Raw genomic sequence first — 15,428 nt, forward strand, 5'->3', positions numbered from 1 at the left:
GCATGGTATTGAGCTATTCAATAAAAGGGTGGTTGTTTATATTTACACTAACCGTCTGTTGCAGGCATGGAGTGAAATACATTTGAAAGTCAAGTACAAAGGTTAAGTACTTAAATGCAATGCAAGTACTTTTGAGTACAAGCACACATCAAAAAGCAATCATAACTAAATGCCTATGGTGTACATGATTGTTTTATGTGTACCTAATAAAGATCACCTATACGCAAATCTGGTGATGATAAGTGAGCCATTCGAACTTTTTCTACTAAATTTCTGGTTGGTTGTCTTTGAAGTCCAAATATACAAAATGTCACATCCATCATATAAGTAGTCAAATTGGAATTGAATGCTATGGATTTCTGATCATTGGCTATTTTCATCAAGTGATGTTTATGGATTTTGATTTTCTTGGTCAACCAATTGCAACTTGAAATCATCTGTTGAGATAATCTGAGTATGTCTCAGGCGACCATATTACTTTGAATATTTAATTCCAATATCAGCAACAGCTATAATTTCACATGCATGCTCTGTGCACATTTTCATTTTGCTTGTGCATACTTTAAGGTACTTCAAATACACTGCTTAGAACTTAAGTACAAATACAACGTTCGAAGAGTATAAGCAAGAGTTCATAATACTCTCTCTTTATATTATGAACTCTTGGTATAAGTATAAAGGTATTCAAAAAGGTGTACTTAAGTGTACTTATAAGTTCACCCCAAGCCTGCAACCATTATACATGTTGATATTCTATATTTACAGGTACTTGTAACCAAACTTGCTCTATGCTTACGGTACATAACTCAACCATTATCACCAATTCAACAATTACGTTCACTTTGCGTATAACAGTCAACACATCACCTGATGATCATGGCACTATCGCATTGTATAAAGATGGATCACCACTGATGAGATCAAATGTCAGCCACACTTCACTCAGTCTTTCTCCAGTCACTTACTACATTCACAATGCACAACCAATGGATAGTGGTATATATTATGCTGAGTATTTTGGCACACATGCTTCACTCCTCAGTAACTATATTTCTATTGAAGTCATAAGACCCAATGATCCAACAAGCTCTAGTACTGATGGTAAGTGATTATATGGTTACAGTATACTAGCAATCATTAGTATTAGAATCCATAGGAAATTATTGATTATCTAAAAATGATATCAAGTTGTGTCCGTGTATACAATATTTATCATCTGCATGGTGCTGTATATGTATAAATTCTTATTGCATCCACAGCATGATTATTATGTAGGATTGTTATATTTTGACTTGTCTCCCGTATATATAGTGTGTAATGTCTACCACAGACATTACCAAAGACATGGTATCCATTAAACAGCATGCAGTCATATAAGATTCTTTGAGACACATGCCATGGACACTGTATTAGCCTTATAGTATGTGTATTTGTAGGCAGAAATCATTTCAGATTCTGACTAAAATTATTCTCCTTAAACTTAATGTAGATGCACTTAAACGTAGTGGTTTAAATATAGTATATAGAGCTGTGTAAACTTTGGAGATGTTTTGGATTTTGTGCTTGAAAGTAATCTAAAAGACGAACAATGAACATGATAATTATATGGTGTTCTTTTAATCACACAAAACTACTGAGACTATACAAAATAGTTTGTTTCTAAAGTGTGGAGATCCTCATGTACAAACTCAATTCATTATTTATCAGCAGTAAAGTAAAATTGAGATAACAAAAGACTAAATATGGAAATTTATAGCCTATGAAAACAGGAAATTCTTTGAAAAACCTCAAAGATTATATAGCATCAGAATCTACTTAATTAGTTTATGTCAAACACAGAACATTACTCATTGAAGACTTAGTACAATGTCATGGCCACATCTGTTGTACTTCTCCAGATTGTTTTTATTCTCATTCATAACTCTTGTATCATCATGTGGCATAATCTTGAGAATCTTAATACCTAGCACTATCTCAGTTGCAACTCAAAAAAGACAGTGAATCAAAAGTAATGGATAACACACTGTTTACATGTTTGCAGTTGAGTACTAATTGTAGATAGTGTAATATTTGTATACAGCATTTTTACATATGAAACTTTCTTTGCAGCACTGCCGCCAACTTCTATGATTCTACCAACACCAACAGGTTTGTGCCATAATACAGACTATCTAGTGTTGGTTTAAATGTCAAACCTTAAAGAAACTAGACAAGCTGATAGTAAGGATACTAATGTTGGTATAATCGTGGGACCCATTGTGGGAGCTCTGGTGTTGATTGCAGTTCTAGTATTTGTATTAATAATTGTAGGTATGTTGTGAGAATTAAGCTACAGATATTATGAATATTATACTTATTACTGCATACGCACATAGTTTCCATATAAACAAGTGTGTAATGAAATTACTACATAACAGGGACCATTATAATAAAACAAGGAAGATTATTACCTGACGTGTCAATTTCAGGAAAGACAATTTAAAGCATTATCTTACTTGTGCTTTATAAAGCTTGGCCATGATGATATAGCATTCAGCTTTGCTCTGTGCTATATTAGCGTATGCCTTGTGCTTTATTTTCCGTACAGCACTAGTGTTAGTGACAACCCTTTATGTGTGTAACTGCATGTAAACTGGTGATTTCTCTCGTTTAAACACTTTTCAGGGTTGTAATAATCCAATAATCCATACTTCTAAATAATTAATGCTTCTTCTGGTAGTTAACATTTTTACAATATTTCAGTATTGGTAAAATTCTACATTATAGTGTTTAAAGGAATAATTATAAGCAAAAACAGTTGAATTACAAATAAAATTTGGCTTTTGATCTTGTCCCCCTTTCTGCAGTAAATGAAAAAGACAAGTAAAGAAGCTCCAAAGCTGGCTACAGGCCTGCTTTGGAGTATACAAATACAAAAAGAAGTGATATCTTAACCAAAACAGCCAAACTATAAAGAAGAATGTGCCCCCCCCCAAAAAGCCTAGGCGAAAAAATATGAGAAATCCAAGGTGGTGGCCAAGAAATGGTAGTTGTGATGGTAGGTCAATGGCAAGAATTTTAACAATGAAGTCAATTCAGGTGAATTTGGTGTCAAATCCTTGGAGGAGGCAACACAATTCACCTGAATTGTCGTTATTAAAATTTTTACCATTAAGCTATCATCACAATCATTTCTTGGCCATCACCTTGGATTTCACATCTTTCTCATCCTGGATTTTTGGGCTGTACCCTATTTCTAAGCTTGGCTGCGATGATAAACTTTTAAAAATAACTGCATGTATACAGTATGTATCATACAGTACGATAGTGCTGTATAGTAGGGACCACAAAGGAGTGGGCATGGCCCATAAAAACATCACCCAAAAAACAGCCTTACTTTTCCCTGACGATGATGAAGCAGTATTGGTTAGGTAAAACTAAACCCAAACAAGCCTTCAGATCAACCCGAAACGCTTTCAACAAGTTGCTATGAAATTTTTCTAAAAAGATTATTAAACAGTATTTTCTACTGACTGACTGAGTAACTGACTGATGCCCTCAGACAAGCGTAACCTGATAACATCTTAGGCTATGGGCTTGATTTTTTCACTGTTCGATGTTGCTTCAGCTGGACATATGCCTTTTGGCATACCGTGGTGCATACAATGTATTCTTCATGGACTTACCAGTGTTACCATTCATCTTTGCTTACAGCGAAAAGTGTTGATTTGGCGGTAGCACATGATGGCTTTCCTTCATAATGGAAATTGTCTGTGTTTTTCATATAGTGGCTACTTTGATTGCAGAGGTGCTTTTCAAACAGTTCGTAATGCTGTGTAACGGGTTGAACATAGCTGACAACGAAACGTAATGGATACTTCACTTTTCAGACAATAATTGATAGCTGGGATGCGTGGCACCATTTCTTTCTTTTGATGCCGTATGCGTGGGTTCACCAGTCATAATAATTCAAACAAGTACACAAAAAAATTGGAATTTTCAACTAGAATAGGGACCCTAACACATCGATAAACAGTACTGAAACAAGCTGGAGTGGTGCACAATATTAAATCACAGTAAAACAATAAGAAGTAATTATGCAAGATACCATAATGGAAATGCACAGTAGGGATATAACACTTCTTATTGTTTTACTGTGATTTAATATCATACACTACTCCAGCTTGTTTCAGTACTGTTTATCGATGTGTTATGGTCCCCACTTTAGTTGAAAATTCCATTTTTTTTGTGTACTTGTATATAATGTAAAGTATAATATAAACACTGTATCCACTAGCTTGTATCTTCAGTTTTCAATATGCTACTGCTAATCATTTGGTATCCTGGACTAGACCTTACTTAATGAAATGCATAGATAAAGGTAGTCATGCTGCAGTTGTAGACCACGTGTATATCATGTTGTTTTAGTATGTAGAAGAAAGACAAGGAGGCCTGTGCAATGCAATGATGAAGATGTTCCCACAGCTGATGCTAGCGCTGTTGATCAGAATGAAGCACCCAGGTATTAATTAACATTAGACTTTATGCTTATGTAAAATAATCATGTAGGAAACACTAAATTATTATTATTTTTAAAATGAAGTAGGGTTCCAGTGATAAAAATAGTGAAATAAGATATACGAATGATGGTAGCTATCCGCTACAGCATACTATGTTGGAAAATCTATTTAATGCCAAAGTATAGGGATTTTCCCACAAAGCTATATGTTGTAGCTACCATCGTTTGTATGGTCTTGCTTCACTACTTTTATCACTGGAACCCTATACTTCATTAATAATTTTTATTGCACTAGTTTGTTAATTTTTTTGTTAGCAATGCTATGATATACACATGTGTGGGACGTGTGTGATAGATTGTGGGACATGGTTGCTGTGAATCGTTCTATGACAAACTGTCAATTGCAGCTAGATCATTAAGGGAGTGCTATAGTCATCCTCTGATTGTTAATGGCATTTTATATAGTGTTCTCTGACCACTTAAAGATGGGGTTGAGTCATATGATCATTATTATAAGTGCAGCTACAGGTATCTACTCTCTCTTACAGTAACTTAAGTGCTTTAAATAGTTTTGTTGCATCTAAATAATTTCTTCTAAGGAAAATGTCATTATAGAAATTAATGACTTGGTATGGTTTCCTTGCATGAAGAAGAAGACAACTATGTAATTGAAGATAAAGGAAAGGAAAAGGATAGAAGACAGATGCTTGTCGGAACCACAATGCCACACATGAGTTTGTTATTGTGATGTGAAATTGTGAGCCAGATTTTTGTGATTTAAAAAAAAAAAATTGATATTCACACTTCCGTATGTGTTTTCTAGTTTTTAATGCTAGATTTGATGTACCACATGGGTGATTCTTATATTTATAGGGTGGTTTTTAATGGCAGTATTTTGGCTGGCACTGTTCGTTGTAAGAACTATACTACCGTACTGTTTTGATTCCAAATTTAAATGTTAGCACAGAAAACGTATAGCTAATTGATATAATATTCATATTAGCAAACACTCTGTTTCCTAATTTTGTAATGAAATTAGCAATTCAAATTATCAATTTATAAGTTTCTTGTGAGTATTTTTGTCTAATTCTATATATAAACTCTGGCCTAATATTTTCTAACACTTGTTACAATTAATGTATAGTGTATGTATGATTAATTAAGTTAAGCTGAAGCTTGGGAATGAGGATGGGTGCATTAAGTGGAAAGCTGAATCAATTAATCACATAGTAGACTAGTATACCCTGTTTCTAATGTCACATAAATCATACTTGCTACAGTGTAGTTAGCAGTGCAGTAATTATTTTGGCACAATTTTATAGTATGTGTATCAGTCATTATGCTGGCATTTTGAACATTCCACATAGCTTTCAAACTATTGCTATTAACTGCAAGCACCATTTTTGGTAGCACATAACACATTCCAATGTGTCATAGTCAAAGAGTGTGACCAAAGTCCTTTGTAGTATTGTTTCAATGTTCTTTATAATAATCGAGGTATATACAAAGAGCAGTCATAAATTCTAATATAACAGTCACACAATAAGACTGCTCTAATAAAGCACTCACATAGAATGATTAAAGTGAAGGATGCCATAAAACATGGTATCAAGACATACGGTAGCGTATTGTGTGGGTAAAGAAGCTGGCATACCACATCATGAGTATATTGACAGGAAGAAAGAAAATGCAATTTTCACACATTTGTAGCTCTGTGCTGCCTTTATGAAACAAGACGATTTTTGCTGTACACATGCCTGCCAACATCAGTACTCCACATACGAAAGTTCAGCAAAACCGCTTCAAGCATTCCCGAAATATGAGACTCCAAAATTTGGCTTAGTTTATTTTTTTTTTAAATTCTTATTTTTCTTCTTTTAGCACACTTACAAAAGCTGCTGTAAAATGCATGCGAACATGATATCCAATTATCTTGAAATTTGGCACACAATTGGACAGTATAAAGGCATATTTTGATACCTGGAATACGATTAACAGTCAATGAGTTATTAGCGATTATTCACAAAAAAATAACACCAATAATTATGTTGATACAGCTAAAGGCATGGGACACAGTAAAATTAATGATTAGAAAATCAGTTTATAGATGAATTAATCATCTTAGAAAGGCCCTTAAATGGTTTAGAACCACAGTGTTGTAACATGAAATCCAACTCCATGTAGCAAGTGTGAGATCACAATACTCTAATAGAGCAGTCATCCTGGTAAAGCAGTCAGCTAAGAAGTAAATTAAATGTTCAACTATGTCTTGTAGAGAATTTTAACTCTGTTATACGCCACCTTGTTTAACTGCAAAAAAGTCACCCTGTAGAGGGTTTAGCTACAATCCAGCCATCATGTAGAGAGTAGTACAGTATTTACCTTTGGAGAGTTCAGCTAAAAACAAGCCATCCTGTAAAGACTTCAGCTAGAAATAGAAACTTATTACCCTGTAGAGAGATCAGCTGAAACAAGCCACCCTGTAGAGAGTTCAAGTACATTTCAAGTTACCCTGTAGAGGGTTCAGCTATCATCCTGTAGACAGTTCATCTTGAAACAAGTCACCCTGAGAAGAGTTTCAGCTAGAAGCAAGTCATTCTGTAGAGACTTCAACTTGAAACAAATTACCCTGTCACCCTGTAGAGAGATCACCTAGAAACAAGTCACACTGGAGAAAATCAGCTAGAAATCATCCTGTGGAGAGATCGGTTAAAGACAAAATCTCCCTGTAGAGAGATCAGGTAGAAACAAATCACCCAGTAGAGAGATCAGCTATATAGACACAAGTCATCTTGTAGAGAAATCAGCTAGAAACAGTTCACACTGCACAGAGATCAGCTAGAACAAGTCATCCTATAATGAGCTCAGCTACATTTTTAAGTCACCCTGTAGAAAGTTCAGCAAGAAATAAGTCACCCTGTGGAGAGTTTACCTACATCCTGTAGAGGGATCACCTAGAAACAAGTCACACTACAGAAAATCAGCTAGAAGTCACCAAATCAGTTAGAAACAAAATCTCTCTGTAGAGAGATCAGGTAGAAACAAATCACTCAGTAGAGAGATCAGCTATTACATTGCAGAGAGATCAGCTATAAAGTGCTCAACTACATTTCAAGTCACCCTGTAGAGAGATCAGTGAGAAACAAGTCATCCTGTAGAGAGGTCAGCTAGAATCAAATCACCCTGTAGAGAGACAAATCACCCTGCAGAAAGATCAGCTAGAAAGTAGTCACCTCAACTACATTTCAAGTCACCCCAACTATATTTCAAGTCACCCTGTAGAGCTAGAAATAAGGTACTCTGGTAATTTCATACCTAAAGCCAACCTATGGCCAGCTTTGGGTATGAGGCAACATAAATTCACCTGAATTGTTATTGTTATTAAAGTTTTTACCATTAACCTAACATCACAGTCGTTTCTTAGCCACCATCTTTGATTTCATATCTTTTTTCACCATTACCTTTTAATGGTCGCACCCTTTTTTACAGCTTGGCTGTTTATTTGATTAGATTTACTTACCCTAGAGCTTATCCATCCAATAGTTTCCCAAAGTAATGTCTTGAAGATATTTGCATGACTGTACAATTCTTTGATGTTGTACACTTGTGCATGGGCTTTGTGGAAATGTAACGTGGTGGTCGTAGGGTAAAAGTACCAGCTAACATTATACAGGACTAGCTGTACAGAGGAGCCTTGGTTATTCAAACCCAATGTATTTTGGGCTGTCATAAAGGCATATGGATAAGTGGATAACTGAAGCTTGTACAATAATTATACAGAGCACTGTTGAGCCTAAACGCACTATACAGTAGACCTTCAGTTATAGAACCTTCGTTTATCCGTACCCTCAAAATTGCAAATGACTGTTCTATTAGAGTATTTTGAGTATAAGTGTATGTTAGAGTATTTATACAGTGGTATGGGCTTCAGGTATCTGAACAATTAACACTTGACATTGCTTGGGAACATTGGGGTTCGAATAACCAAGGGTTACTGTACTGTATCAGTAATAATTCAGTTTCCTTACAGTGTACTGTTACCTTTTCAAAGATAATTAATATAACATCTTTATAAGCCGCAGGCAGGTGAACGTCCTGCAGACCTTCAACTGCAAAGCCTTAATAAAGTAATAATTAGAGTAATAATTGTGAAAGTCTGTAATCTTCTGTGCTGATTACTGAGTTCTGGTGTTATGTTTACGGTAGCCAGCTGTCTTGGGGATTGTGGATAATGAATTGCTGGCACCTGTGTTTTAATTGTATTGTAAGGTGTAAACACCAACAGTGTTGGGCAAGTTACTTTGTAAAAGTAACTAGTTACATATTACATATTACTTGCAACTGAACTATTTAGTTACAGTTACATATTACCATATAATAAAGTAGCTATAATAATATTATATTATTTTGTCTCCACAGCCTTAAGCTGTCACGTGTGAAACTACCACTTTATCAGGTGACATGATTGCATTGTTGGACAATGTGCAAATCTTGGTTGCAAGTAAGAAGCTGGTGAATAAGCTTCATTCAGTAGGCTTCGTTACTTCATTGTGGCTAGGTGTTACTCAGAGGATAACTAACGAGATTAGTAACTTCATTACTTGTAGTAATAATATTACGTAATATTAGACTAGTTACAGTAACTACATTACTTAGGTAACGCGTTACATTAGTAAGTAAAGTAACTTGAGTTATATTACTCGTTTTTATAGCGTATTTTGTTATATTACTTAGTTACCACAAAAGTAATAATATTACGTAACGTGTTACTTATGTAACGTGTTACTCCCAACACTGAACACCAAATGTGCAATGCTGACAATCAAAATAAACCCAGTGTCAGCATAATTAGTATGTTTATGTGAGCAGACATGACTAAAACATTGAATGGACTGGGAAACGGACTCATAAACAGACTAAGCTTAAAATGGACTAAGCCTAAAATGTAGATTTACCAGTATAGCTCATAGCATAGCATCCCAAAACAGTACTACTCACAACAAAGGTCTTACAACACCTTTGTAGCTCCGTGATCCTTCATCCGATTGGAACCAGTTTTGCTGCAGAGGTTCCCGCCAGGTAGGCCACCCCACATATTAAATGTGAAGGAAATCACTCAAGCCGTTTCCGAGATACGAGCAGCCAAAGTTTCGGTTTTTTTTCTTCGTTCTTTTCTTCTTCGTCTTTTCGCACACTTGCAGAAATTGCTATAAAACGCAAACGCGTACTCCGATCGCCTTGAAATTTGGCACACATAACAGGAGTCCCACGGCAAATCCTAGTATCAAATTTGGTGCAAATCCGATGAACGGTTAAGGAGTTATGACTAATTATTCGCGTAAAACATGATCGATTTATTGTCACGCCTACAGGGTAAATCGCTTCATGGAATGAGCTGAAAATCGGTTTGTGGATAGAGCAACTATTGTAGGAGTGACTTGTGGTGGTTTGAAAGCAATCGAAATAAAGATCACGGAGATATGACACGAAACCGAAGGTGTGTAACAATTGCGCGATCGAGATTCGTGAATAAAAATACCAATAATTTGCACGTCTACCAAACAAACCACTTAGAGCAGTGAGCTGAAAATCGGTATGTAGCTGGAATAATCATCAGAGAAAGTCCTTGCAGTAGTACAGAAGAATCGGATTACAAACCACTGAGTTATGATTCGAAAGCCAACTCCGTGTAGCAAATGCGAGATCGAGATACTCTAATAGAACAGTCACTCTAATAGAGCAAGTTATTCTGTAGGGAGTTCAGCTGCAAACAGTTACTCTTATAGACAGTTAGGCTAGAAGCAAGTCACCCTGTGGAGAGTTAAGCTACAAATATCACTGTAGAGATTCAGAACATTACAAGTCACACTGAAGAGAGTTCAGCTATAAACAAGTCATGCACCCTGTAGAAAGTTCAGCTACAATTAAGTCACTCTCTAGAGAATTCAGCTACACACAAGTTCTACGAACAAAACACTTTGTAGAGAGTTCAGCTACAAACAAATCAACCTGCAGAGCGATCAGCAACAAACAAATCAACCTGCAGAGCGATCAGCAACAAACAAATCAACTTGTAGAGAGATCAGCTAGAAACAAATCAACCTGCAGAGAGATCAGCTACAAACAAATCAACTTGTAGAGAGATCAGTTACACACAATCAACCTGTAGAGAGATATACATAAGCTAGAAACAAATCACCCTGTAGAGAGTTTAGCTACAAAAAATCACCCTGTAGAGACATCAGCTAGAAACTAGACACAATGTAAGGAGTTCAGCTACAAGCAAATCACCCTGTAGAGAGTTCAGCTAAAACAAATCAACCTGCAGAGATCAGCTACAAACAAATCACCTTGTAGGGAGTTCAGTTACAAACAAATTACCCTGTAGAGAGATCAGCTACAAACAATCAACCTGCAGAGAGATCAGCTACACACAAATCAACTTGTAGAGAGATCAGCTACAAACAAATCAACTTGTAGAGAGATCAGCTAGAAACTACACACAATGTAAGGAGTTCAGCTACAAACAAATCAATCTGTAGAGTGATTAGCTAGAAACAAATCACCCTGTAGAGAGTTCAGTTACAAACAAATCACCCTGTAGAGAGATCAGCTACAAACAAATCATCTACTGCAGAGAGATCAGCTACAAACAAATCACCATGTAGAGAGTTCAGCTACAAAAAATCACCCTGTAGAGAGATCAGCTAGAAACTAGACACAATGTTCAGCTACAAGCAAATCAACCTGCAGGGAGATCAGCTAGAAGGATCACCTTGTAGAGAGTTCAGATATGAACAAATCACCTTGCAGATAGTTCAGCTACAAACAAGTAACTCTGTAGAGAGATCAGACAGAAACAAATCACCCTGTGGAGTGTTCAACTACAAACAGATAACCCTGCAGAGAGTTCAGCTAGAAAAATAAGTCACTCTGTAGAGAGAATTCTGTAGAGAGTTCATCTGCAAGCAAATCACCCTGTAGAGACTTCAGCTACATTTCAAGTCACCCAGTAGAGAGATCAGCTGCAAACAAATTATTTATAGAGAACAGCCAAGCTGTAAAAAGAGTGCGGCCCTCAAAAAGGCTATGGTGAAAAAAGATGTGAAAACCAAGTGGCACCAAATTCACCTGAATTGTCGTTATTAAAATTTTTACCATTAACCTACCATCACAGCCATTTCTTGGCCGCCACCTTGGATTTCACATCTTTTTTCACCATAGCCTTTTTGAGGGCCGCACTCTTTTTTACAGCTTGGATGTTTTGGATTAGATTATAATTAACATAGTGCAAATGTATTGTTGTAGTCAGCCTTACCAACTATGTAGTGTTACCAATTACAAGTCTGCCCATCTTCTCCCTTCACGTGTTACACTAAGAACCAGTGAACTAATTGCAGCAATTAACCTGAACACAAATCTATTAGTAACAGCATTTTCAGCAAGTCTTGAAGCTTGTATCTTGGTTTGTTTACAGCACTGTACACTTACTCCACGGAGAATGCACTTTCAATTCAGTACAAAAAATACAGTTCAGTAGCTGTTTTAAGCAAAGTGCTTAATATTGGCTTATGCAAGCTTCGAGACTTACTGTCACTACAGCGTCTGATATTGTTTTAGAGTAGGTAACTGTGATAAAATAGATGTTGGGATTCCAGTCCATTAGCAAGTCCATTTTCCTGCATTTTAGTCTTGTCCTTATGTGAACTGATTATGAAGCCATATGCATCAAAGTGTCTACAGTCTTTTTACTTGGATATAAGCCAATTATATCACAGCAGTCATAGAATATCTCAGTTTATTAACACTTGTCCTCAGCTTCCCTCGGACCATGTCAATAATCTGTGATATAACTAAAGCTTATTAAGCTTTCACTTAATTATAACCGACCAACTGTGCTTTATAAAACTTCAACTTTCATCAAGTACAGTTGATGGGTTAGAAAGTACAGCTTCCACCTTACTGTATTTTATGGAAAATAAAGTATCCTTTTCTTTGGCTGATGTCACTTATGCAAAGTCCTTTTGTATACATTAAAACCCATGGTCTTAATATTATTTTTGCCTTCTTATTAAATTGTAATTGTATGTACACATGATTTTTTAAAAGTAAATTGTTATTGTACTTGTGTTATTTTTGTGATTGTAGCATTATAAGAGTTTTCCAAAGATGAAGATTCAGGATAGGAAGCATAATAAGAGAATATTTAACACAACAAATCATATTCGTTTGTATTGCAATATCATATGCATTTCAGCATCATCTTGTGTGTGTGTGTGTGTGTGTGTGTGTGTGTGTTTGTGTTAAGTTCAAACAGATGACTGTTTAATTAGAGTGTACTAGTAGCAGCATTTTCTGCATTAATGTTAGGGCACTCAATTTCATCATGCCGGGAAATCAAATATGGCCATGTTTATGGCTTTGTTTTGAGTTATTGTACTGCCAGAACAGTTGTACTACGGTGCATCCATTGGATGGATTATTGGACTGGACTGTACTGCCAGAACAATGATTTGATAAATTTTGGTTTCACATGCTGGAAATACGTACCATGATCTGCTGCAAAATCAATTAGAACATGCGGTTTTATAATTGCAAGGGTAATTTAATAATTTAGACAAAGACTTAGGCTTAACTGTCAAAAGAATTAGAACAATACAGCCTCTATTATCATTCATACTGTTAAGTGCTTTAGTAAAGCATAGTAGAGATTATATGCATACATATAATATCCTTTAAGAGAATCTACTTTTAACAAAAGGAGAGGTTTCATCCTGTTACATGGAAATTGTAACTGTCAAGTCTAGCTACGTACCTAGTTGTATAACACTCCCAAACTGTAAATTTTACCATTTATACACTCAGAATGCAACCAAACTCTTTAACATAAAACAATAATTATGGTGTTGGTGTAGCTTTTCTTCTTTTTCAGTAATAAACAACTGACTTTGATTTTACTATATGTTGACAGCAAAGTCTTTAACATTAATATTAATTAATGAAAGGAGTTTAATGGAACCTTTAGGACCTGTCACTGTATATGGCCATTTTGTATTAGTAAATGAAAGTTATTGTCAGCATCACAAGTGTGCACATAGAAATAATTCTGTTGGGTCATATAATAATTGTCTGTTGCAAATAGTGAACTATTACACTGTTAAAACAGTTGGTTGCATATCACACCAAACTGCAGATGATATGCTTCCTCACACCGAGCATTCCATTTGTTGTGTGCATTACTGACCATTCTACCCATAGTACGTAATGCACACTGTATTCCCGGTATGATCTACATCCATAATGCATTATTATAACCATTCTAGCCATTGTATGTAATGCAGACTGTTTTTTTGGTATGATTAACATCCATTTACAATTACAAATACATATTTCAAAATATTGCTAATTATATTTATTGTTCTAGGTTTCGACACTGCATATCTGAACATCTGAAGATGAATGACATCCATGGAAACTGCATACGGCTATCACTATCTTCTATTTCTGCAGTTGTTTCTACGGCATTATGGTATGCATTGTGAACAGATGAAGCCAAGAAACAATGTACTTACCATGCATGGTTGAAATCTTTCAGAAGCAATGTATAGCTAATTCTGTCAATTATTATAGATTATGAATTTTAATGTAAGAATTGTACGGTATAATACCTGCTGTTATTGAATCAGTTGTGTCTTAATAGCATAAGACTGGTCTTATACATTTACAAATCGGTGTTCTGGGAAGAAAAAATGATTGATAAATCATAGCATTCCATAATCTTACCATGTTTGGTGGTCTGGCCATCCCGACTATATAGCAGTATTTCAATCCATGTCACTAGAACTAATTGCTGTTTGCTAGAAAGGATATGATATGTGACATGATAACACCTTTGTATTGTCCGTACCTGGTGTCACTTCAGACCTGTCACTTCTGTCAACACTTTTCTGTCAGCATACCTATATAAAAACTAAAAGCCACTGCAAGTAACACAGTTACCAACCTGCTATCAGTGCTAGTATGTAAACCCCGGCCGCCGGAACTGAGAGAATGGCAGTTAATTGAACCGGCCCCCTGAGCCGCAGGCACAGGAGCCTGCGGAGCGCCTTCGTACAGTTCATGGTCGACTGCAGTATGTAGCCGCCTGCTAAAAAGTTTAGTCAAGCAAGAAATTATCATCAGTATAATGAAACAAACCGAATAGTCTGGTATGGTTCAACCCAGTTGCGGCAGCTCAGTCCAACACCGGCCTACACCATGCACCACCAGCTCCGACAACTTTAAGTACAGCCCTACTCAACAACCTCCGTTTGTGAATATTCGACTCAACGTCGTATGTCCAAACGGTTGCTAACAAATTGCAGCTGTCGATAGCATCCTCACGTGAGTGTTATAGGGATGGTGACAATTAAATGGAACACGGGATGGAACATCGAATCATGTGAGTACAGCAAGGTTAGTTGTGATTCCAAGTATGTGAAATCTTATCTACTGTACGATTCCTTGTCAATGTAGAGTCACTTCACCATCACTTGAGGCGCCTACGCAAAAATACACTGAGTCGGCTAGCTACCTGAGCTACCACTAACCAGACAATCACTCGCTGCCAAGTTTGTGGCCGACTACCGCTACTATGCTGCTTTTATTCCAGATAGATATACAGTACTCATGTTGAAAGTTTGCAGCATCAGATTGAGGTCACTCTGCAATTGGTAGTCACTTCCACACTGCCAGTTGATGATGGGTGATGCACTTTCAACTGGAGTAATGAACTGTGATCATCAATATTTTTCCTTCTTGATCACCATTTTATGTAGAGGTTTCAGAAGAATCTGGAAACACATATTTACAGAAAGCCATTACATTTAAACTCACGTCCGTCAATAGCCATGATGTTTTACAGAACTTAGGTCACTATGGATGTATAAAA

At 36.2% G+C, this 15,428-nt stretch overlaps 1 protein-coding gene and 1 long non-coding RNA gene across 7 annotated transcripts in view; one reads left to right on the plus strand and one right to left on the minus strand.

Annotated features, from left to right (window-relative positions):
* Positions 1-14,223, plus strand: part of LOC136238482 (uncharacterized) — a 16,161-nt gene extending 1,938 nt beyond the window's left edge. Inside the window, exons 3-8 of one of the 4 annotated variants that reach the window (XR_010693004.1) lie at positions 766-1,101; positions 2,110-2,148; positions 2,203-2,310; positions 4,408-4,501; positions 12,647-13,098; positions 13,923-14,009. Coding sequence is in view for 2 of the 4 variants with exons in the window: in XM_066029012.1 (XP_065885084.1) it covers positions 766-1,101; positions 2,110-2,148; positions 2,203-2,310; positions 4,408-4,501; positions 13,923-14,040 (695 nt within the window). In the remaining 2 variants the exon portion in view is untranslated. Of the gene's footprint in view, positions 1-765; positions 1,102-2,109; positions 2,149-2,202; positions 2,311-4,407; positions 4,502-12,646; positions 13,099-13,922 lie in introns of all 4 variants that reach the window. The other 3 variants (XR_010693005.1, XM_066029012.1, XM_066029013.1) reach the window with 3 other exon arrangements.
* LOC136238483 (uncharacterized) lies at positions 13,825-15,060 on the minus strand. 3 transcript variants are annotated; one of them, XR_010693007.1, is made up of 7 exons: positions 14,696-15,060; positions 14,502-14,645; positions 14,406-14,457; positions 14,282-14,355; positions 14,167-14,234; positions 14,071-14,112; positions 13,825-14,014 (listed from the first exon to the last, which is right to left on the minus strand). It is a non-coding gene; the product is annotated as an uncharacterized lncRNA (long non-coding RNA). The 3 variants fall into 3 exon arrangements; XR_010693008.1 differs by having other exon boundaries at positions 14,423-14,457; positions 14,696-15,059; XR_010693006.1 differs by having other exon boundaries at positions 14,282-14,457.
* Between the last annotated feature and the right edge of the window lie 368 nt (positions 15,061-15,428).

Source organism: Dysidea avara, chromosome 11 (genome assembly GCF_963678975.1).
Source record: "Dysidea avara chromosome 11, odDysAvar1.4, whole genome shotgun sequence".
In the NCBI taxonomy this organism is placed as follows: Eukaryota; Metazoa; Porifera; class Demospongiae; order Dictyoceratida; family Dysideidae; genus Dysidea; species Dysidea avara.